General features: G+C 35.4%; 1 protein-coding gene and 1 pseudogene across 14 annotated transcripts in view; one reads left to right on the forward strand and one right to left on the reverse strand.

The window, feature by feature from the left end:
- The window catches only part of Cep112 (centrosomal protein 112), a 607,347-nt gene that overhangs the window by 423,522 nt on the left and 157,941 nt on the right, over positions 1–25,884 (reverse strand). For all 14 annotated transcript variants that reach the window (XR_010045020.1, XM_063241684.1, XM_063241681.1 and 11 more), the window contains one exon: positions 25,154–25,233. Coding sequence is in view for 13 of the 14 variants with exons in the window: in XM_063241684.1 (XP_063097754.1) it covers positions 25,154–25,233 (80 nt within the window). In the remaining variant the exon portion in view is untranslated. The remainder of the gene's footprint in view (positions 1–25,153; positions 25,234–25,884) is intronic.
- LOC106026769 (ferritin light chain-like) lies at positions 10,694–11,216 on the forward strand (annotated as a pseudogene).

Below are 25,884 nucleotides of genomic sequence, written 5' to 3' on the forward strand. Positions count from 1 at the left end.
AAATATCTTCAGACATAGTAAAAATCAAACAAAACAGAACAGAATAGAACCAATAAAAACAAAACAATGAATGCAATGAAGGACTTCAAAACAAGACAATAGTAAATCCAAAATGACTACCATAATATATCTTGCTATTTTTGAAATAGTTGTCCATGCCATCAGATATAGTAAAATCAAACAAAACAGAATAAAATCCAACCAAACAAAACAATGAAAGAGATACAGGACTTCAAAACAAGATAATAGGATATTAACAATAGCTATCATCTTCAGAAGGAGATCCTCCCTAGATGCCACACTGCTTACTGTTATCCTCTACACAGATGATCAGACGATTGACCCTAGACCTCCAAGTTCAGTGGAACACCAAACACCACAAGCATCAAACTGTATTTCACCTCAATAACTATCATTGCAGCCTGTGTTTCTCCAAATCAGTGGGTTGCTTATGGGAGGCAGGGTACTGGCTCTTCTTGTTTCTCAGCCCATGCACCAAAAGGGGCTGGGCTCTGGATGTCTCCCTGGTGGTCTGCACATGGTGCTGATTCACAAGCAGGGTTTGCTTCTTGGAGACTTCCTGTTCTCTTCCCCCACAGTCCTCAAATGGCGCTGATTCACGGAAAAGGCTGGAGTCTGGCTGTCCCCCAAGCAGCCTGTACACAATGCTGGTTCCCAAGCAGGGCTTGCTTCTTGATGACTTCTTGTTCTCTTCCACAACAGTCTGCAAATGGTACTGACCTACGAGAAAGGCTGGGGTCTGGCTGGCCCTTGGCAGCCCTCACATGGTGCTGATTCGCAGGGGAGCTTGCTTCATGATAATAACTTTGTCTGATTTAGATCTATTGTTCCTTTTTGTACAAATACATTTGGAGCCAGAAACTCTGAGGAAATATTAGGAGTGAATTAAAGGATGAATGATGTTGGTGTATTGTACATATGGAGCTGTAATCTGCACAGCTAAAGGAATAAAAGTTAATATATAAATAGGAAGAAATTTGAATTAAATTATACTGAGAACTATAAAATTCACATTTAGCATATCAAAGACTCAGAATATAGTCTATGAAAAGGTATACTGTCAGCAAAACAGATTTGTGTAAGTGATATCTTTCTAAAAACTTGGAAATTCACTGATAACTTGTCCCATGTTTTATGCAGTTGCGAAACAGTAAGAGCATATGATCACTATGTAGGTCAACGTGGAGAAAACAAGACAATCCCTACCTAAAATACATGATACACTAATTTCTCTAGAAAAGTGCATATTGAGTAGGAGCTCTGTGTGAAACAACACAGTAAGACCAGACAAAAATCTACCTTATTCTTTTTGTTTTGTTCTGCTTTTTAAGATGGCATCTCACTATGTAGTTTAGTCTAACCTTAAGTTCACCAGCTCCAGCTGGCCTCAACTCATAGCATCTTCCTGTTTCAGCCTCCTAAATGCTAGGATTACAGGAGTGTGCCAGGCTTTACTTTATTCAAGAGTGAATGATGAGGGAAAATAATAGCCATTGGAGTATGAAAGCTATTGTAAAACCAGGGAAAGAGAACAACATTTTGGATACAATGAGGGAAAATCTACCATTAAAATGATCTAATAACCACAAGGAAATATGATAAAAATTAAGAGATATATGAAGGGAAGATGAACTAGGACTCAAAGGGTTAGGAATTATCTAAGATGTAAGAGAAGCATTCTAGGGATGTGTTCCTTTGGAAGAGTGCTTGCCTAGCATGTGAAGTGCAAGACTTTGGGTTCAATAATAGGGTAAAAGGAGTAAGTACTACTCAAAAATTATGAAAACAAAAAGGGGAACAAAAACATAGTGGATATGACAAAGAATAGAAATACAAATCAATGATATTATAAAACCATTTAAACATACACTCAGTGGACAAAAGAAAACCATAGGTGAAAATGTAAGAAAGAAATTATAAATATAGAAATATAAAGGAATAATAAAACAAATACAAGATGACTATGAAAAAGATTAAATTAATCTAAAATGAATAATTTTAATGAGAATATTAAAATATTACTGTCAAGCCATCCTAAAATAGACAAAAGGAAAACTACCTTGAGTATCATAATAATAGGAATTTTTCAATAATTACAAAAAGAAAGACCCTTAACATCTCAGCAGAAAAAACCACTCAGGTAAAAACCATGACAGTACTTTTTACCAAATAAAACTCAAATAATATATCTAAGTATGAAACATAAACTCTACAACTTGCAGAAAAAAACATAGAGGAAAATTTTATAATCTAGGATTAGATGACAAAGAATATCTTTAATATGATGCTAAAAATCATGTTCAATAACAAAGCAAGTAAACAATTGAATTTTTCAAACTTGAGAACCTACGTGTTGTTAAAAGACACTATTGAAAAGAGAAGTCACAGTTTGTGTGGAAATATTTCTAAATGACATACTTAATAAAAGACTTCCTTTCAGAATATATTTTCTAAAATATATCAGCACTCAATAATAAGAAAGTAACCAATAAAAATCTTGAGTAATGATTCAAGAGAGCAAGAAAGTGATCTGAGCAGAAATAAAAATATATAATTTACGTTACTTGATATGGTACTGTACTTGGTCTCTGGGAAACAGAGATTGTCAAATGAGAGTATGTAGGTAGCAAAGAAAGTTGGTCAAGGACTGACTGAGGAACTCTCAAACACAAAATCCTTCTACAAGAAAGCCTTCATTCTAAAACCAAGAACAAGACAAGGATGTCTACTATCCCCACCCCTATTCAAAATATCTCTGGAAATGTTAGCCAGATCAGTTAGACAAGAAAGAAATAAAAGGAGTTAAGAACAGGAAAAGAAGAACTAAATTATCACTGTTTGCAGATAACGTGATACTCCGCATAGAAGACCCCATAAACTCCATCAAAAGACAACTAGAATTAAGAAACAAATTCAGCAGCACAGCTGGATACAAAGTCAACACTCAATAATCAATAGCATTTCAGTATACAAACAACAAACTCACTGAGAGAGAAGTTAGGGAACATACACCTTTCACAATAGCATCCAAAATAGTAAAATACTTAGGAATCAATCTAACAATGGATGTAAAAGACCTATACATTGAAAACCATAGAACTCTAAAAATGGAGATTGAATAATGTTAGAAAATGGAAAGAGATCCTTTTTACTATGTTGGAAGAATCAACATAGTGAATACGGCCATACTCCCAAAACTGTTATACAGATTTAATGCAATCCCAATGAAAATACCACTAACATACGTCACAGATCTAGAGAAAACATTCCTAAAAATCATCTAGAATAGACCTAGAATAGTAAAGGCAATACAAGCCAACAAAGGCAAGGAAACATAAAGCACAATTATACTAAAAAGCTACTGTGATACAATCAGCATGGTACTGGCAATTGAAGATTAATGGATTAGATCAGAAGATGCAGACACAACTACTAAGACACTCAGTAACCTTATATTTGACAAAAGGGCTAAACATGTTCACTGGATGATAGCCTGTTTAATAAATGATGCTGGAAAAATTGGCTTTCCACATGCCGAAGACTGAAACTAGGCCCATGCCTATCACCATACACTAAATTAAAGTCAAAATTTATTAAATATAAATATTACAATAGAAACACTAAATCTACCAAATGACAAGGTAGTTAGAAATCTTCAAGACAAAGGGGTAGGCAAACCACACAGGAAGTACTTCAAAGAATCAACAACCAGAATCGCATCTTATTAAAGAGTTTTTGCACTTTAAAAGAAATCACCAACAGACTGTAAAGAAAACCCACAGAATGGGAAAGCATGTCATCCAGCTGTTCCTCAGACAGAAGATTTACATCTAGAATGTATAAAGAATTGAAGAATATCAGGCCCTCCAAATTCAAAGACCCAAACCAAAAAAGGGCATCTGAGATGAACACTCACTTATCAGATGACGAAATATAAATGGCAAATAAATACATGAAAAAATGTTCAACTGATTATCTGAGAAATGCAATCTGAGAAATGTTCACTGATTATCTGAGAAATGCAATTTAAAACAATGTTGAGATTCCATCTCACTCCAGACATCGGGAAGTCAATTGATGATAAATGTTGGCAGGGCCATGGGAAAAAAGGAACTGTGGTGGAGGTGTAGACTGGTACAACCACTGTGGAAATCAGTGTGGCGATTCTTCAAAAATCTAGGATTGGAAGTCCCATTCTATCCATTTATTCTTCTTCTAGGTATTTTCCAGAAAAACTGAAAATGTCATATTACAGCAATATATGTGCACCTATGTTTATAGCAGCACAATTTGTAATAGCTAAACCTTGGAAAAAATCCAAATGACCCTCAACTATAGAATGGATAAAGAAGATACAGTAGCTGTGGGTTTAGCTCAGTGGCTTAAGTGCCTGCCTGGTCAGTGCAAGGTCGTGAGTTCCATCCCTGGTGAAAAAAACAATATGCTGTTTTTATGCAATGTAATATTACTCAGTTATAAAAAAGGATAATCTCGAGGCTTTTAAAGATAAATGGAGGCAACTTGAGACCATACTCATAAGTGAAATAAATCAAACTACACTTATAAATCTTATATTGTCTCCAGAGTGTAAAAAAATAATAAAAATAAGAACCTGAAGGAGTAGTAAGATCCAAAATGTACAATAGATATTGTAATAATGAAGGGGAAAGAAAGTGCTAAAAAGGAAAGCACAACTAGAAAAGGAGAAAGGGGAAAAAGATGAAGGGAAAAGATTATATATATGCAGATATACATACATAAATGTATGTATGTATGTGCATACAAGATAGATAACTACACTACTAATCTCTGTTAGTTCATCAAAAAATACAGCTTGTGCTGTCACTGTTCGATCATGTTTTTATAATTAGATCTTCTAATGGGAACAACCACTGTAGGATAACAATATGAATATATTAACTAGTGTCCATTTCCTACTATTTTTTTCAAATTCTGTTATTTCTCTACTTTTTTGTTTTTCTTTTTTAAAAAATTTTAAATCCTTCTACAAGACGACTCATAAGGGGGGAATGTGGGGAAAAAGGAACTCTCTTACACTGTTGGTGGGAGTGTAGCCTGGTGCAACGACTACGGAGACCAGTCTGGAGATTCCTCAAAAAGCTGGGATTGGAAGTCCCATTTGACCCAGCTATTCCACTTTTAGGCATATTCCTAGAAGAACTGAAAACATCATACCACAGTGATATATGTGCACCTATGTTTATAGCAGCACAATTTGTAATAGCCAGATTTTGGAAACAACCTAAGTATCCATCAACTGAGGAATAGATGAAAAAGATGTGCTATTTTATACAATGGAGTACTACTCAGCTATAAAGAATGATCACATTGAGATATTTATAAATAAATGAACGCAACTTGAGACCATACTCATAAGCGAAATAAATCAAATTCACATGCATAAATACCATATACTCTCCCTAGTGTAAGAAATGGTAAGTGTACATAAAGAGTTTATGGTAATCATGATTCCCCAATACACTGCTTTGAAGCCTTATAATGTTTTCATTCATTAGTTGGAATGGTTTTATCCTGGTTTGCTTGACTTTATTATCTGTGATGGTATGAACAGCTATTTTGAAGAAAACAAGACATTATAATAGCCAGTGCTGATTTAATATCATCTTACTCTGAAGTCCTACCATGGTCTTATTGTATTGTATTGTAATATTGTATCTTATTGGATTTTATTATGTGTGATAGTATAAACAAATTTTCTATGAAAAATGAGATAATATAGTAGCCATTGTTCATTCTCTGTTATTTGGTTCTGAATGCCCTGTAATACTATCATTCTCTTGAATGGTTTTATACTATTTTGTAATATCTTTGATATTATTGTATATGAAGTTATGCTCAACTATTTCAAAGAAAGAGACATTATGGTAATTACTGTTAATTACAGGTTGGCTTCTGGTGAAATACTGTGTTGCTTACATTGTTCTGTTCTGGTCTGCTTTCTTATGTCTTCTTTTGTCTTAATTTCTTTAAAATAAAAAATAATTAAAAAATTTTAAAAAAAGAAATTGAATGGTCCATTGGGCAGAAACCAGTAGAGTACTATAAAAGGGGAATAATTGTTTCAGTAAAAGGCAAAGGGACTCCAAATAAGTCACTTGACATACAATTTCAAGGGCAAGTTTCCAAATAAAACAAACTGGATCCACTAACACATTATAAATATGCAATGTGACCAGCCATGATGAATCTCAGGTATATAAAATTTATTTAACATTTGAAAATCTATCAGTGTGTTTTGTCATATTTGAAAATCTATCAGTCTGTTTTGTCATATTAAGTGAGTAAAATGTCATATGATAATTTCTATAGAGCAGAAAACATTTGAAAAGGTATAACATTTCATTCACAATTGTTGAAAATGTGAAGAAATCTTAACAAACAGGAATGGAAATGATGCCTTTCATGTGATACAAGGTGCCAATCAAAAGCCTTTATAAAAACAGTGTACATCATCATGAAAATATTTCTTATATAAGGATATCCACATGCACAATGATAGTAAACACATTACTGGAAACTCAATAAGCACAGAAAGGCAGCGTGAGAAAAGAAGAGAAGGCATAAAGACTGCATGAAGGACAGAAATGTCATTACTTGCAGGATATACAATGGACTGTCCACAACGCAAATTCAAGATAATTTACATAGAAAATAAACTTTGAAACTTTGAAAACATACCAGAATTTAAGGGAACCAAAGAAAGCAGCCCTACAATGGGAACTGATAGTGGTGAATACTCATATCAGAAAAATAAAAGCAAGGTCAAACAAAAAATCTCATTCTCTTTTCCATATATTTTAGTCCTTATTTACACTTTTGATTTCTAATATCAGTGATATTTTTATAAGTTGACCCTCAAGTTTCTAGAAAAAGTAGAGCAACTCAAGCCAAAAGATCATATGAGGAGAAAATGATAAAGATCAGAGCAGGAATTAATACAATGGAGACCAAGAAAACAATATAAAGAATCCATGAATCTAAGACTTGGTTCTTTGAAAGATTAAATAAAATTAATAAACCCTTAGCAATTTTATCAGACTCAAACTCATGCAATCAACAATGAAAATGCTAAAATCACAATATACCTTGCTTCTGGATTTCTGTCCAGGGGATTATTAATACCTACTTTGAGAACCTGCATTTAATAAGATATTATTAAACACCACTGGTCACTTAAGAGATACAAATAAAAATGCTATGATTACCTCTCCTTCAAAGAATGATTATCAAGCAATAACAAATGCTGACAGGTCAGTGGGGAAAAAGAAACCCTTCTCCACTGTGGGTGGAAGTGCAGACTGGTGCGATGACTGTGGAAATCAGTGTGGAGATTCCTCAAACTAGGATTGGAAGTTCTATTTGACCCAGCTATTCCCTTTCTTGGTATCTTCCCAAAAGAATTAAAAGCATCATACCACAGAGATATATATGCACACCCATGTGTATAGCAGCAAAATCTGCAATAGCTAAATGTTGAAAACTGCCCCAAAACTCACTAGCAACAACAACAACAAAAAAAAATGAATGAAGATGTGGTTTTTTAAAAATACAATTGAGGGGCTGGGGATTTGGCTCAGCAGCATAAGCACCTGCCTTGCAAGCAGGCGGTCGTAAGTTCAATCCCCAGGACCGATAAAAAAAAAAAAATACAATAGAGTATTACTCTGCCATAAAGACAGACAAGCTTGAGACATTTCTAGGTAAATGGATGCAGGTTGACACCATAGTTTTAAGTGAAATGAATCAGATACACATAAAAATACCATGTTTTCTCTGGTGTGAGAAATCAAAAGTGTAAATAAGGATTAAAACATATGGAAATGAGAAGAAAATATTTAAATGAGAAGCTTAACAAGTAAGGAGGAAGGAAAGAAGGGACAAGAAAATAAAGAACACAAGGAAAAACTGGAAACAAAGCTTCTCTAAATAAAGAGAGGTGGGCTGGAGAGGAGAGGGGACTGGGAAGAAAAGAGAACTAAAGATATATGATTTACAGGTACAAATCCCCTATGATGAATGTTATCACTATGTGTATCTAAAATGTACCAAAAATAAAGAGCATAAATTTTAAAAAATTCGACAAAGATGGTAGATACAGCAATTCAATATTTTTAAATATCTTTCATTCCAAAGGAACAATCAATTAGAAAATGTAATTTACAAAAGGTAAAATAACAGCATACAGTAACAAAACAAATGTAAAGTATTTGTGGAGAGAATTATAAATGTTTAATAGAAGCCATTATGAATTCATGAAGAAATGTGCTTTTTACCTCAAGTGTATTACGGAAAAAGGACAGATTATCCATTCAAATTTGAATTCTATTCAACTTAGCCTATAAAAATAATGTGAATACATATAAAACTTTCAACAGTATTTTCCTTCGTTCCTTCCTTCCTTCCTCTTTCTTTTCTCTTTTTTCCTTCATTTTGTCCTTCCTTCTTTCCTTTCTTTTCCTTCCTTCCTTCTCTCCCCCCACGTCTCTTTCTCTCTCTCTCTCTCTCTCTCTCTCTCTCTCTCTCTCTCTCTCTCTCTCAATCAGAGTCTCACTATGTAGTTCAAACTGTCCCTGAACTCACTATGGAGTCCAGCCTGGCCTCAAACTAGCAGTAATCCTGCTTCAGCCTACTGAGTGCTGGGATTAGAGGTGTGCACCACTACACTCGGGGCAACAGCATTTTCACAAGGCTTTGATGTTAAACTTCAAAGAGAAAAGCAGTGGTCAAGAATATCTAAGGAAGTTTTAAAGAATACTATGGGAGGGAAATTTTCACCCTGCAGGATCTCAAGACTTAATATATACTCAGAATAATATAAATGATGTGGTAGTAGTTATTGCTGCTTAGTGTTATCATGTTATTCTTGTTTTCTTATTAGTAATAAGTACTTTGAACTTTTTTCTCATCAGACACTATTAGCATGCACAGTTTTCCCTCCAAGGACAATAGATAGGTTCATTTCACTATAGTCTTTTTACAATGGTATAATGGCATTTTTAAAAATTCCCCCTTTGGATTAGCCTAGAAACTGAAAGGCAGTAACATTTAATTAACTTTTTAAATAATTCAACTATAATGTAATTCACCAATTTATGATAACATTTAATTCAACTTTGATGTAATTGATCTAAGAGTAGTTAAAATTAATTCATACATGTCAGATATTTCCTTCTTGCTCACCAACACTATATAGTATCGATGCTGTAAGAACTTACATTAGACTGGATAAGAAATACGGCATATTTTGATGGAATAGTACATTAAGAATTGTATTTGCTTTTAATTTTGGTAAAAGTGGTAATGAAAAATATTTACAAACTCAGTCAATTCATACAAATCAGTTAAGATTAGCACAAAATATTAAGCATTGTATTATAAATTATAGGCCACTTTTCTGTTGTGATAGAATTACGACCAATGTTTTAAAAGTACAAATTTATTTGCTAATAAAACTTAGCAATGTGACCTTGTAAAATGTTTATATACTATTGAAGTAGGCACAGAAATTTTTACATTTGCTATTCAAGTTTGTAACTTTTTTTAGTTTCTAGATTTTTAAAGTTTCTTTTAATTTACAAACTTCTAGCTTTTTTCTAGGTAGCTTCTTGATCTAAATATTTTTCCATTTTAAAATAAATATCATTATAATTTCTTGAGGAGTTTTTCATCAATCTTATAAATGAAATGGCAAAGTCATATTTCTTTACAGTGTCAATATTAAAAGTCAAGTTTTGAATTATACTGTTTAACTAAACTTTAAAATTCTCATATAAGACTGATTTGACCTATGTCTCTCTTTCTACCAAAATTCAAAATAGTAGCTCCTGGGTAAACCAGGAAACTCTCTGCTGTTAATGAGACTTCATCCAAATTTTACAAAATGCAGTGTTTCCCTGAAAAAAATACAATCAAAATAAATTTACCTCCTTTCTGAATAATCACAAAATTTTTTAGCATTCCATTTAAGTCTTCTATTCAGATTAGTGTCTAGTAAACAAATGTAGAGAAAACTGTCACAATACTTTCCATTTTAATATATTTACTCCAAGGCATTCCTATTTGAAGATTAATCCTTGTGTTCCTACTAATATTATAAATGTTGATTTAGAACAAATGAGCTACTAAGAGAAATTAAGAAAATTCAAAAGGGCCAAATAGGAAAGCTTTTCCATTCATGTTTAAAGATATAACTTTAGGGGTAAATAATCTGTTTTCCATTGTAATAGGAAATTATAAATAGTATACATATTAAGTGAGAAAATATGACTTTTAAGAAGCTGTATGTCAGTTTGTTGGAAATATAATGGCACAAAACTACTCATACACTTCATTACATAAAGCAAAATTGTAAATAAAGTAGGAGAGGAGGTGCTACTAACTTCCACACAAATAATTTTCATAGAGTGATGTTTAATAACTTTATCACTTTCCTTGTCACTGGGCAAAATCCCAACACCCACAAGTTAAAGAGATTTTCAGTGGCGTGTTCAGAGATCCCACAGATCCGTGTCTTGCTTCAACAGTGTTTGGATGGAACAGACCTGGGGACTCCTATTTTTCATCTTCCATTCACCTTCTAGGTACAAATTTGGGTGTTCTTTTATGGGTTGCACCTTACTGCTGATCAGCCATGACCTCTCGGATTCATCAGAATTATTCCACCAAGGCGGAGGCTCTGTCAACTGCTTGGTGAGCCTGTGCTGAGAGCCTCTTACATCCACCTCTCTCTCGGCTAGCACTTTGACTGTGATGTTGTGGCTCTGATGGGAGTAGGCCATTTCTTCAGTGAGCTGGCCAAGGAGAAACATGAGGGCACCACATGTCTCCTGAAGATGAAAAGCAGGGCCATGGCCGAGCTCCCTTCTAAAACGTGCAGAAACCTTCTGAAGATGAGTGGAGTAAAATTCTGGATGCTATGGAAGCTGCCCTGACCCTAGAGAAAAATCTGAACCAGCCTCTTCTGGATCTTCATGCCTTGGGCTCTGCCAAGACAGACCCCCATGTCTGTGATTTCCTGGAGAACACTTTGTAGATGAGGAGGTAAAGCTCATCAAAAGGGCAGGTAACCACCTCACTAATCTCCACAGGCTGGCAGGCCCCCAGGCTGCCTGGGAGAGTACCTCTTCAAAAGGGTCACCCGTAAGGATGACTAGGAGGCCCCAGAGTCTAGCAGCCTCTGAGGGGTTCCTGCATCACCTGGCACCAGGGCTTTGGCCATACCTTCTTCCTCCAGCCATTAGGCAGTTTTCCCGCCTCTTTGGAGCTCCCTCCCAAATCTTGGGCCAAAAGAAAATAAAGCCTTTTTCAGAAAAAAAGAATAATTTATTTTGGGTCATAGTTCATGATTGGCCGTTTCAGTTCATGATTGGCTCCCTCCAACACAAAAACAGGATCAAAGGCAAAGATAAATACTTTATCTCTATATATCTATATAAATATTTATCTCATGGCAGCTAGGAAACAGAGAGAGAAAAGCCAGAGAAAGATATGTCCTTCTAGGTCACAACAAAGTCACCTGCCTCTTCCAACCAGGCCTTATAACTGCAGTCCACTGATGAGTATAACGCACCCACAATCCACTCACCTTCCTGAATCCCCACCTCTAAACACATGAACTCTTGGGGGATATTCAAGATCTAGACCATAACAGTAACCATATGGTGAACATTCTTAAGAGTTCACATTTCTCATATCAGTGTCAAGATATGTCTCAAAGTTTAGAGATCTTTAAGTCCCTATCCTAAACTGTGTATAAAACTTCAAACTTAGCTGGGCATGGTCATGCATGCTGTAATCTTTGCCATTTGGGAGACTGAGATAGGACTGTCACAAGGCCTACTTAGTCTGGGCAATTTAGCAAGACCTTGTCTTAAAAACGTGAGGGAGATGCTGGGGATGTAACTCAGTGTGAAAGGTTAAACATCCCCATTACCACTCTCCAACACACATAATGTAATACATATGCTAAATATCACCAGTTTTGAGCTTCAAAACTGATCAAACACAAATATAATCCTGTATAGCTTCAGAAAAATGTCAAGAATTTCTTTCCAATAATTCAATATGCAAATGCCATTATACTTTATAAAGCAGTAATATGTTAAAATATGATTATACATGTTCAAAAAAGCTACCAACAACACAAATGTTTACTGGAGAGAAGACTATATACAGTCATACATATATGGCTACATATATATATATATGCACTCATGTGTGTATAAATAGCACCAAATAAGTCACTAAGAATTTCTCACATTTTTCTTAATTACAACACTTTTCAATTAGTTTACAATCACTCAATTATCTACTAGCAGATTCATGAACAAGAATATTTCTGTCTTAGGTCCTTTTAAACATATGAAGCTGGTGATGATAACCGTGTTCTCTGTATGAAGAAAAAGTGAAGAAAGTCATCCAATAACATCTTCCTTCAAAAGTCCACTCCATTCATGTGGTTATTTGATGAGCCAGTGGACAATCTGCTAGCTCCAGGGGCTGGCTACATATAGACTATTGACCCCACACATACGTAACCTGGTATCACATAAAAACCCAAAGGAAGGAAATGTCCAACAAAAATACATGTATGTATTCATCAAAGGTACATAATAATATTTACAGCAGCACTATTAATCCAACAAGAAACAAATACTGATAGTAGAATGAATAAACTACAATGACTTGAAACAATATAAAGTAACTGTAAAAATTTAAATGCTGATGAAAAGAATTTAGGCACAATAAGAGTATATATTATGTGGTTCCTTTTAGGTATAGTTCAAAAGTGAAAAAAGAAGTCCTGATAGTGGCTACTCTTGGAGTGGAAGATAGACTGGGTAGGGCCCTTGCAGGAAGCTTCTGATAACATGGCTCACATGTGATTTCTTGATTCAGCAGCTGGTTATGAGTGTGCTCAGTTTGGGATTTTTTTCCTGGTGTATATTTTGCATTTCAATAAATAATCATAAAAACTATGGAGCTGCATGATGAACACCCTCAATAAGGTTCAGTTCAGTGGAGCAAAACCGTATGGTAACAGAAAAGGAATGTCATAAGTCAAAGTCAGAAACGTGATGACCAGAAGATACGCACAGTTCATGGTCAACAATATTTCAGGAAAATTTAAGAAGATACACTGAGATTTCTAAAAGCCATGATCTAAGTGATGGAGAATCGTAATCTTGGTCAAGGGACAGCAGAAGAGCAATTCAGGAAATGTTATTATATACTTCTTTTCTTGCTGTTATGTCATTACTGAATTGACCACACATATGTTTTAATTCTCAATGTGTGGCATTTTAAAGCACCACTCAGCTTCTAATAGTAATCACAGTATACAATGAAAATAGTCCTAAGATATGGGAGAAATTAAGAAACATATAGAAAGTCAAATGTATGAAAAAGAATCCATTCATTGTGCTCCCTCTAAGTATCCTTGTGGGAGAGGGGATTGAACATTCCAGTTTAGACAATCTTGTCACATGCCTTCTACAACTGTGCAATACAAAACTTGTCAAGTATGTACAGTAGCTATCACAAAGCCTAGTTATTCAGCATTTCACACTCAGTTCTAACAGAGTTCCTAAAAGAAAATTCATTGAAATACATAGTAAATGCTTCAATAAAAAATTTTCATTACAATAAAAGACAAACTGTCATTAATTCTCCACAAAATATGATCCCTTACTTGGAATGCACTTCTCATTCTTGCTATTTTCTAAAGAAGTTCTAAAAGATATCTTTTGTGTCTTTACAAGGAACTACCAAAAATATGGCAAATACTACTGCCAAGTGCCATCCAATGGAAAAGGAGACTTGTGAAAACATTAGGATATACTCATCCACAGGATTGGGCACTATGCAACTTCTGGCTTTCCCACAAAGTCAAAAGACGATGAAAAGTAAATATTATGAATCTATTCAGGACATCAAGGGAGCCCTGACAGTACAACTAAAGGCAGGAAACAGTACTTTTAAAAAGTACATCTTAAATGTATCATAGATTTAAATGTAAAAATCAAACAATTTATGTGGTAAAAGATACATTCAAGAATTTTGGCTAAGTAAATACATAAAATGACAAATACAGCATACATAAAATTACAAATACTTGAGGAAGATCTTAATGTCTTTATATGGAACTATTTTCAAGATTTACTGATCAGTAAAAAATAAAAAGCAAGTTAGGACAGAGTGCAAAGTATGAGGGGGAACATAAACTAACAGTGCTTATGTCTGCATGAAAAAGGACAGAAAATTAGATGGTACAGTGTTTCTTCCACGGAAAGAAAATGTTAGAAAGTTCCTATTGAAGAATGGCTTGTCTGTGTATAGTATTTTTTTTCTTTTTAACCTTTCAGATTTTAGTACAGGTAATCAAACTTAGGGATTTATGCATACTAATTAAGTAAGTACGCTGCTACTGAACTACATCACAAACTCATATACCTTCCAGATATTTGAAAACACATATATAAATGTTTTACATATTTATATTCTACAAGTTATATAAATTTGCCAAAAGTTAGCTAGACATAAATTTCATAGTTATAAAAGTGAAAAAATTTAAATAATGATTAAAAGGAGATTATGGAGTAGTCACAATTCATGAGATACTTACCTCATTTTAAAACTGCTTCATTAGTTTGTATTAACAACATCAGATAAGCCCCTTCCTTTGTCTGGAGGAGGAGGGATCCCAGGTTCCTGAGGCACCTCGGCCTCTGCCCAGCCGCGCCTAGCCATCGGTGTGCAGAAGAGGAGCTGCGCGGATCCTGAGCGCCTGCAGAAGCCCCTTCCTTTGTCTGGAGGAGGAGGGATCCCAGGTTCCTGAGGTACCTCGGCCTGTGCCCAGCCGCGCCTAGCCATCGGTGTGCAGAGGAGGAGCTGCGCGGATCCGGAGCGCCTGCAGAAGCCCCTTCCTTTGTCTGGAGGAGGAGGGATCCCAGGTTCCTGAGGCACCTCGGCCTGTGCCCAGCCGCGCCTAGCCATCGGCGTGCAGAGGAGGAGCTGGGCGGATCCGGAGTGCCTGCAGAAGCCCCTTCCTTTGTCTGGAGGAGGAGGGATCCCGGGTTCCTGAGGCACCTCGGCCTGTGCCCAGCCGCGCCTAGCCATCGGTGTGCAGAGGAGGAGCTGCGCGGAACCGGAGCGCCTGCAGAAGCCCCTTCCTTTGTCTGGAGGAGGAGGGATCCCAGGTTCCTGAGGTACCTCGGCCTGTGCCCAGCAGCGCCTAGCCATCGGTGTGCAGAGGAGGAGCTGCGCGGATCCGGAGCGCCTGCAGAAGCCCCTTCCTTTGTCTGGAGGAGGAGGGATCCCGGGTTCCTGAGGCAACTCGGTCTGTGCCCAGCCGCGCACAGCCATCGGCGTGCAGAGGAGGAGCTGGGCGGACCCGGAGTGCCTGCAGAAGCCCCTTCCTTTGTCTGGAGGAGTGAATATTTCTGCAAGCAGGGAGGGATCCCAGGTTCCTGAGTTACCTCGGCCTGTGCCCAGCCGCGCCTAGCCATCTGCGTGCAGAGGAGGAGCTGGGTGGATCCGGAGTGCCCGCAGGAGGCCCTTCCTTTGTCTGGAGGACTGTGGATATCTCTGCAAGCAGGGAGGGATCACAGGCTCCTGAGGCACTGCGGCCTATGGTGAGTACCCTAACCCGGCTGCGATCCAAGAGCTGTGGATCTACCAAGGGGGAGGTGGGCGCACAGTGTCCCTGAGGCCCAGCTTGTCTGGAACCGCGGAGTTCTGAACAAGCAGAGGAGGGCCATTGGTTCTGCAGGCCCAATGGCCTGGGGTAGAGTGGTGCCAGAGTCTCAGTAGCTGCAAACATAGAAGGGGATTTTCAACAGATCCTGAGGAGGCTTTCAAATAACACTTGAAACACAGAAATATAGGAAAATGACAAAACGAAAGACCAAATTACAACCTCAAACCTCCAGCCCATCTCAGGAAACCCTAGGAGGAATGTATTTAGAAGAAAATATATCCCATCCTCCTCATATATCAGACACAATAGCTACTGAAGTTGACAAGCAACTCCAGGAAGCTTTAAAGAAATTCAAACTCGAAATAATATAACAGATAAAAGAAGAAATGATAAAAGAAATGAAAGAGATTCTAAATATATCTAAAGAAAACACAAATAAAAAATTGGAGGAACTAAACAAAAAGATAGAATCCCTAGATGAGCAATATAAGAAACAAACAGAATACATAATGCAGATGCACAGAGATATACAGGAAATAAAAACTCCACTGAAAGTTGTAAAAACCGCCTTAATGAAAGTGAAGATAGAATTTCAGACCTTGAAGACAGGATTGCAGCTAGTGAACAGGAAAGGAAAGATCTTTTAAAAATAACAAGGAATCAGGAAACAACAATTCAACAACTGCAAGATGATGCAAAGAAGAATAACATAAGAATGATAGGGATTAATGAAAAAGAAGGAGACAACATAAAGGATATCAAGAGGATATTTAGAGAAGCAATAGCTGAAAACTTCCCAAGCATGAGATCAGAAACTGACATCAGGATCAGTGAAGCATATAGAACTCCAAATAGTCATAACCAAAATAAAACTACACCCAGACATATAATAATCACCATCCCAGAAATCCAACACAAGAATAGATTATTAAAAGCTGTCAGAGAGAAAAGACAGATCACTTATAAAGGAAAACCTATCAGAATCACAGCAGACTTCTCAGCACAAACAATAAAGTCAAGAAGAGCATGGAGTGAAGTATTCCAGATCCTAAAGCAAAATGATTTCCAACCTAGACTGATATATCCTGCAAAACTATCATTTAAAATAGATGGTGAAATACGATACTTCCATGACAAAGAACAGCTGAAGAACTTCATGAACACCAAACCAACCCTGCAAAAAATATTGAAAGACAGTTTAGATACACAAAGGAAAAAACCACTAAGCAAAGCAAATAATTAAACAGAACAGAAAGATAAAGATGCAACAGCAGAGAGATAAGATTCCTACAATTAACCAACATTTAACAGTAATAACCATTAATGTAAATGGTCTCAATGCACCAATCAAAAGAAACAGACTAGCAGAATGGATCAAGAAACAAAATCCAACCATATTCTGTTTACAGGAAACCCATCTAACCCAGAAGGATACTCACAGACTGAAAGTCAAAGGATGGAAAACAATTCTTCATGCAGCAGGAATCCAAAAAAAGGCAGGAGTAGCCATTCTGTTTGCAGACAACGTGAACTTTAAACCAACAATGACCATAAAGGATAAAGAAGTTCACTACATACTTGTAAGGGGAAAACTCCAAGAGGAAGAGATAACTATCTTAAATATATACGCACCAAACTCCAGAGCGCCCAGTTATATAAAACAATTATTAACAGAAATGAAAACTCAAATTATCAGTAACACAATTGTAACAGGAGACCTTAATATGCCATTGACACCAAGGGACAGATCGACCAGACAGAAAATGAGTAAAGAAATAACAGAACTGAATCATACCTGTGAACAAATGGGTTTGATAGACATATACAGAATGTTCCACCCAACAACATCAGAATACACATTCTTCTCAGCAGTACATGGATCATTTTCTAAAATAGACCATATATTAGCTCATAGAACATATTTAAACAAGTGCAAAAGAGCTGAAATCATCCCTTGCATGTTATCGGATCACAGCGCTCTGAAATTAGAAATTAACGATAAAAGATACTGCAAAAATCCCACAAACACATGGAAACTGAATAACACACTCTTGAGTAATCAGTGGGTCACAGAAGAAATTAAAGAAGAAATCAAACAATACCTAAAAGAAAATGAAAATGCAGATACAACTTACCGGAATCTGTGGGATGCAATGAAAGCCGTCCTGAGAGGAAAATTTATTGCACTGAGTTCCCACATCAGGAAAACAGAACGAATACAAATAAATAACTTGATGCTACACCTCAAACAGCTAGAAAAAGAAGAGCAAGTCAAGCCCAAAGCCAAAAGAAGAGAGGAAATTATAAAAATCAGAGCAGAAATCAATGCAATAGAGACTAAGAAAACAATCCAAAGGATCAACAAATCAAAGAGTTGGTTCTTTGAAAGAATAAATAAAATCGATAAGCCCCTAGCCAACCTTAGTAAAAAAAGGGAAGAAAAAGCTCAAATTCATGCAATAAGAAATGAAAAAGGAGAAGTCACTACAGACCCAATAGAAATACAGAAGATCATCAACACCTATTTCGAAAACCTCTACTCTCAAAAGTTTGATAACACAGAAGAAATAGACAGATTCTTAGAAGCATATGAAGTGCCAAAGCTAGATCAAGAGGATGTAAAATTGTTGAATAACCCAATCTCGGTTACTGAAATTGAAAATGTAATTAAGTCCTCACCCACCAAGAAGAGCCCAGGCCCAGATGGATTCACTGCAGAATTCTACAAGAAATACAAAGAAGACCTAATGCCGACACTCCTCAAACTATTCAATGAAATTGAAAGGGAAGCAATCCTTCCTAAGTCATTCCTGGAAGCAAATATCACTCTAGTACCAAAACCTGAGAAAGACCCAACTAAAAAAGAGAACTATAGACCGATCTCCCTAATGAACACAGATGCAAAAATCCTCAATAAAATATTGGCAAATAGGATCCAGCAAATCATCAAGAAGATTATACACCATGACCAAGTGGGATTCATCCCAGGAATGCAAGGATGGTTCAACATACGCAAATCAATAAATGTAATCCACCATATCAATAAAGCCAAAAATAAGAATCACATGATCATTTCTATAGATGCAGAAAAAGCCTTCGATAAGGTCCAACATTTATTGATGATAAAAACTCTACAGAAAATTGGAATAGATGGTCTTTACCTCAATATAATAAAGGCCATTTATGACAAACCAACAGCCAGCATCATACTAAATGGCCAAAAATTGAAAGCCTTTACTTTAAAATCAGGCACAAGAAAAGGATGTCCTTTATCACCACTCCTATTTAATATAGTACTGGAAGTACTAGCCAGAGCAATTAGGCAAGAAAGAGAAATAAAAGGGGTAAAGATAGGAAAAGAAGAAGTTAAGTTGTCATTGTTTGCAGATGACATGATACTCTACATAGAAGACCCCCTAAGCTCCATTGAAAGACTCTTAGATACAATAAATAAATTCAGTAATGTGGCTGGATACAAAATCAATACTCAGAAATCAATAGCATTCCTATACACAAACAACAAAACCACAGAGAGGGAAATAAGGGAAACTGGACTATTCACATTAGCAAGCAAAAAAATGAAATATTTAGGAATTACTCTTACGAAAGAAGTGAAAGACTTATACAGTGAAAACTATAATACACTGAAAAAGGAAATTGAAGATGATCTCAGAAAATGGAAAGACATCCCTTGCTCATGGATAGGAAGAACAAACATTGTGAAGATGGCCATTCTCCCAAAACTCTTATACAGATTCAATGCAATCCCAATAGAAATACCATCAACATACCTTATAGATCTAGAGAAATCACTCCTAAATTTCATCTGGAACCAGAAGACACCTAGAGTCGCAAAAGCAATTCTAAGCAGCAAAGACAAAGCAGGAGGCATCACAATCCCTGACTTGAAATTATACTACAAAGCAACAGTAGTAAAATCAACATGGTATTGGAATCAAAACAGAGCTGAGGATCAATGGAATAGATTAGAAGATACAACCACAACTACAAACACACTCAACCACCTTATCTTTGATAAAGGAGCCAAGCAGGTTCACTGGAAGAACGATAGTCTCTTTAATAAATGGTGCTGGAAAAACTGGCTCTCCATTTGCCGAAAACTAAAGCTAGACCCATGTCTATCACCATGTACTAAATTAAAATCTAAATGGGTCAAAGATCTGAATATTAAAACAGAAACGCTAAATCTATTGGAAGACAAATTGGGTAGAAACCTTGGAGACATAGGAGTAGGTAGAGAATTCATGAATAGGACTCAAACTGCACGGGAAATACTTCCCAGAATCAATAACTGGGACCACTTCTTATTAAAAAGTTTTTGCATGTCAAAAGAAATCTCCAGCATAGTGAAAAGAAAACCCACAAACTGGGAAAAGATTTTAGTGAACTCTCTCTCAGACAAGGGACTCTTGTCTAAAACATATAAAGAATTAAAAAAACTCAGACCTCCAAAATTCAAAGATCCAATCCAAAAATGGGCATCTGAGATGAATACGCAATTCTCAGATGAAGAAATGCAAATGGCAAATAAATACATGAAAAAATGCTCATCATCATTGGTCATTAGAGAAATGCAAATTAAAACCACACTGAGATACCATCTCACTCCTGAAAGAATGGCCAGGATCAAGAAAACCAACAACAACAAATGCTGGAGAGGCTGTGGGAAAAAAGGAACTCTCCTGCACTGTTGGTGGGAGTGTAGACTGGTACAGCCTTTGTGGAGGTCTGTCTGGAGGTTTCTCAAAAAGTTGGGATTGGAAATCCCATTTATTCCAGCTATTCCACTTCTAGGCATATTCCCAGAAGAACTGAAAGCATCATACCACAGGGATATATGTGCACCTATGTTTATAGCAGCACAATTTGTAATCGCCAGATCTTGGAAACAACCCAAGTGTCCATCAACTGAGGAATGGATTAAAAAGTTGTGGTATTTCTATACAATGGAGTATTATTCAGCGATAAAGAAGGATCGCATTGAGATATTTATCAATAAATGGGCGCAGCTTGAGACCATACTCATAAGTGAAATAAATCAATCTCGCATGTATGAATACCGAATAGTTTCCCTAATGTAAGTAATGATTCAAATATATAAAAATATGTGATAATCATGATTCCCCATTATGTGGCCTTGAAGCCTTATAAAATTTTCACTTATTAATTAGAAAGGCTTTATTCTGGGCTTTTTGATATGGAAATATTTGAAGCTATAGTATATGAAGTTTTATCCAAATATTTTAAGGAAAAAGACAGACACTATTGTAACTACTATTCTTTAAAAAAAAATTATTTAGCTATTTCTTATGTTTATTTTAATTAAGGGAAAAATTTAAAAAATTTGGATATATAATAGTAACTCTTTTCGATCTCCTATTAACTTGTTTTGAAGTCCTGTAATACTCCCAAGATCTTGTTTTGACTAATTAGACTCTGTTCCATTCTGTGCGATAGTAGCAAGTCTGAGGGTATAGGCAACTAATTTGAAGGCAATAAGATTTCACAAAGATGCCCATTTTGGTTTGGCTATTGTCTCCTTTGGAAGTCCTGTAATGTTCACAATGCCTAAGTTTTATTGGTCTTGTTCTCCACTGTTTTGTCCAACTTTATAATATCTAATGAGATAGACAATTCCTTTTAAGGAAACAAGAGACAATGTTGATAACCATTGTTAATAACCTTGTACTCTGTTCTACATCATGTGCTATGTCTATCCTTGGTTTTGACTTACAGCTTTGTTTTGCCATATTTGACTTTATTCTCTCCCCCCCCAAAAAAGTAATAAGAACTAAGGAGTAATAAAATCCAAAATGTGTAAATTTTGTTGTAAAAAAGAGAGGGAGGAAAAAAAAAAGAGCTCTAACGGATATAACAGCAAGTGTGTTTAGGTGTGTTAAATAGCTGACTATATTAGTGTTTTTGGATCATTGAACACAGCTGTTTGCAGTCTCTCTGTTTGAATGTCTACTTTGTATTCTTTGATACTGTGATTTGAGCAACTATTTCCAAGATGATAATATGTAATCTATTAACAGGTGATTTCTTACTGTTATGTTTTTTTTTTGTAGTTCTGTATTATGTGTAACCTTACACTGCTTTGTTTTGTTTTGTGTTTTTCTCTTTTTCCTCTTAAATAAAAAAAAAAAAAACAAAAAAACAAAAAAACAACATCAAAGGCCTCTGGCTAGAGTTTATGGACCAGATTTTATTTTTCTCTTTTATTAATGTAGTATAAGTTTATTTATGGTATATACCCTCACACTCAACACACAAATATGGATATACACATAGCATCTACAACCAAAACAACATGTTTTCATTAAATAATAAATGTTTTATCTAGGGTCATATATAACCACACCATCTAAAAAACATATGTGTTAGTGAAATTATTACTGCATAGTTTGAATACTACCTGAAAAACAGAAACTTATCTTTGTTAGTGTAAAGATTAAAAAATGTTTGTAATGCTTGCTATTTGACAATGTCAAAAAATTTAAAACATCAGTACAAATTGGTTTCAATATTTTACTGCAAAAGAGAAGTCTGAAAAAGTTATCAATCAACAAAATATGTTTGAAGCCTTTAATGAATAAAAGAGATAATTTACACAAGATTTTAAAAGAATATAGTACCCAAACTTATAAATCGAATTTGGCATATACCAGTTAATGAAAAAAGGAGTAAAGCAAACAGCACATTCTATCTTTTGCTGATGCGTTTTGATTATTCTTGATGCAGAGGACTAAATTCAGGTCCTTGCCCATGTTCATAGATTTCCTACTTTTCCAGAAAAGGAACAACATTTTGCAGTATTAGTCTTTCAAACAGTTACACTAAATTATTTTGTTATATGTTGTCATTTTCTATTCATTAGCCTTTTAAGTGTCCCATACACTTTTATCAATTAACTTATACAAAATAAACATTTGATGCATACCATTTGAAGGTATAGTTTCAGATAACTTTAGTTACTTGCTATTAAAATTATAGCAATTACAATAAAAAATGAAATGGAAAATAAAATGGTTAGAACAGGTGTAGAAAAACTGAAAACAGTAATGAGGCAGCAACATTAATTTCACTTCCTAGAAATAACAACAAGCAATTGGCTTTCAGGAACCAGCATTTAATTAAAACACGCTAACTACTATGCAAAATGTCTCTCCTAAATATGAATAGGTTCTGGGGCTGGGGATTTAGCTCAGCGGCATAGGCACCTGCCTTGCAAGCAGGCGGTCGTGAGTTCAATCCCTGGTACCGATAAAAAAATAAATAAATATGAATAGGTTCTGAAATATCAACTTGAGATCCAATCTATACTGAGTTGAAAGTTTTGTTTAGAGAATCATCTTCTCATAGAACAATTCCCAGTTTTTGTCAATATTTGACAGAACTATCATGTTAGAATAAGGTCACCAAACTTTCCCACTAACATCTTAATTCACAAGAATATCCTTATATGGCTACAAAATTCTAATATGAATCCTATGACAGAATCAGGACCTGTGGTTTGGAAGTCATTAGAAGAGGCAGACAAAAGCATAAATTATATGAAAGGAGCACAGGTTAGGTAGAACAAGCACAGCGAAAAAGAGGGCTTGCAAGAAGAGGAAGTGAGAATAACTACTGGCAGCCGGCATGTCTACAGACAGTAAGATTTCCAGAAAAGCTTCTCCTTCTTCCACTCTCCCTTCACAACTCAGGAAAACAAATGTCATTCTCTTATAAGCCTCCTATTGTCAACTCATCTTACTGATGACGCTCATATATTTTTAAATCATTTGACTTACATTGCATTTATCTATTCATACATGTATGAATACTCCAATATATACTCCCCTTTCTTGATAGCCTCTACTATATATTTATCTGTACAGAAGAAATAAAACCTTATTAAATGAAGGGAAGAAAGGATAAATATATGAATAACACTGGTGCCACTTTGCTTTGAAGTTCAGACCTCACATGACTTTCTCCGTTACTTCCAGTCTAAATTACTCCTGCTATAATGGGTGTTCTAATGTTAAGATCATCCAGACACCGCCAAAATGAAGACAACTACTTAGGGGAGGCAATCTACAGAAACATTTTACTTAAAATGCTAAAACAGTTTCCTTTAAGTTCAAGTAAAGATTGCTATTTTTTGAAAGACCTATGAACCCTAAAAGAGTAATAGTTTTGCCATTATTAAAGTTGTAGTATGAGGTAGAACTATTTGACATGTTTTATGAATATCACTTTCTTTTGATTTTATCTAATTCATACTTTATATTTGAGCAAACAAGCAATAAGTGCTTGTTTAGATTTAAAAATTGGTATCTTGTTATGTCCTAGTATATAAATTATTTTAAGATGTTCTGTTCAGCAACCACACCAATTATTTTACTAACAAGCAAAGTGAGGAAGAGGAAATGAATTCCACAGTATTAACAGTGAGAATTTGATGTGAAGTTTGATGCTGGGTATGCTGTTTGGCCTTTCGGTAAGTTATTCCTATGTGGGGATTTAGAAAGAAAATAATGGAATTAGCTGATTTTCTGGAAGGTCAAGAAAACATCTTTTCTTAAATCACTCTTGTGGGTCAGGGACCCTGTTCACCTTCCTCCAATTAAAGTTCTCATTGCTCTGTACTGTAATTGCCAAATTTCTTAAGTAACTTTCCAGCCAGACTTTATTATCCTCTGGGAAAGAACCACACCATTACTTGACACATAGTGGGAACTCAGTATTGATGGAATAAATCAATGTTTTCCAGCTAACAACTTCAGGGTAAAATATCACAGTAAAAGATAACCAAGTTAGTAAGAGAATGGAGAATACAAAGTCTAATTCTTTAATACAGATTTAAATTACAAAAGATAAAGCCCTTCCCAAACAATGCTTTTAAAGTAACCCATTTTCAAATGCAACTGAAATGTCTCATTACCCAAATTTCTTGACAAAATTTACAGAGGACTTTCTGAATGTCCTAAAATGTAAATCAACTTCTCTCTCTCTCTCTCTCTCTCTCTCTCTCTCTCTCTCTCTCTCTCTCTCTGTGTGTGTGTGTGTGTGTGTGTGTGTGTGTGTCTGTCTGTCTGTCTGTCTGTCTCTGTCTCTCTCCAAATCTGCATCCATTTAAGAGGACGAAAGCATCTGAAACCACCAAGTTCTATTTTCTTCCATTCCTATCACCTAAAAACAGATCAATTAATTTTTTAAAAAATACTAACAATAAAATTATAGAAATAGATTCAAGATAGAAAAATCAACACAAACTAATTCATTACAAGGCTCTTACAAAATATGATACATAGCTTTAGCCACTTAATTTGCCTCCAGTTTAATATGAATATATTTTTAAAAATATATTGTGATTTTACTCACTTCAAAGAATCCTCAAGTTTATGAATTTTCTTTTGGGAATCATCTTTTTCTTTATCAAGTTCACACTGTAAGTCATGAACCTGCCATGAGAAAAATATATGAAATTTACTGCAAGAAAGTAAAGTCTACTCAAAAGAGAAACAGAAATAACAAAACTATAATCTCAATGTAATTTAGTATAAAATAGGATTTAGATATTTTGAGATAGAAATATTGTCTACTATAATCACATTCTATAGAATTATTTTGATATACTTCTAGTATCATTTCTATTCAAAGCTAATAATTGCTTGAATCAACCTATATAAGTATTTCCTCAAAATAAATGGATATGTAAGAAATTTAAAGAGGCACCAATTACTTATTATTTAAATAGTTATACTTTTGGAGCTGGGGATTTAGCTTAGCGGCATAAGCACCTGCCTTGCAAGTAGGCGGTCGTGAGTTCGATCCCCGGTACCGATAAAAAAAAAAAAAAAAATCCAATAATTATAGTTTAGCCAAAGGAAAGGAATCTAGCCAAATTCAATAACATTCTATAAATAATGTATTAGTACTGCCTATACATGTAGTCTTCTCTTCCACTGCTGGACATGATTTGTGTGTCCATTTACTGAGTTCAGAAAGGATTCTCCCTACCACGACTCTGCTGAATACATCATCCTACATTTGAAAAGGCAAGAAAAGACAGGAAACCAGCAGCCATGGTTCCACGTACATAGTAACTAAGG

Source organism: Cavia porcellus, unplaced genomic scaffold, assembly GCF_034190915.1.
Source record: "Cavia porcellus strain 051 isolate PalLab524CR breed Dunkin Hartley unplaced genomic scaffold, mCavPor4.1 scaffold_32, whole genome shotgun sequence".
NCBI classification, from domain to species: domain Eukaryota; kingdom Metazoa; phylum Chordata; class Mammalia; order Rodentia; family Caviidae; genus Cavia; species Cavia porcellus.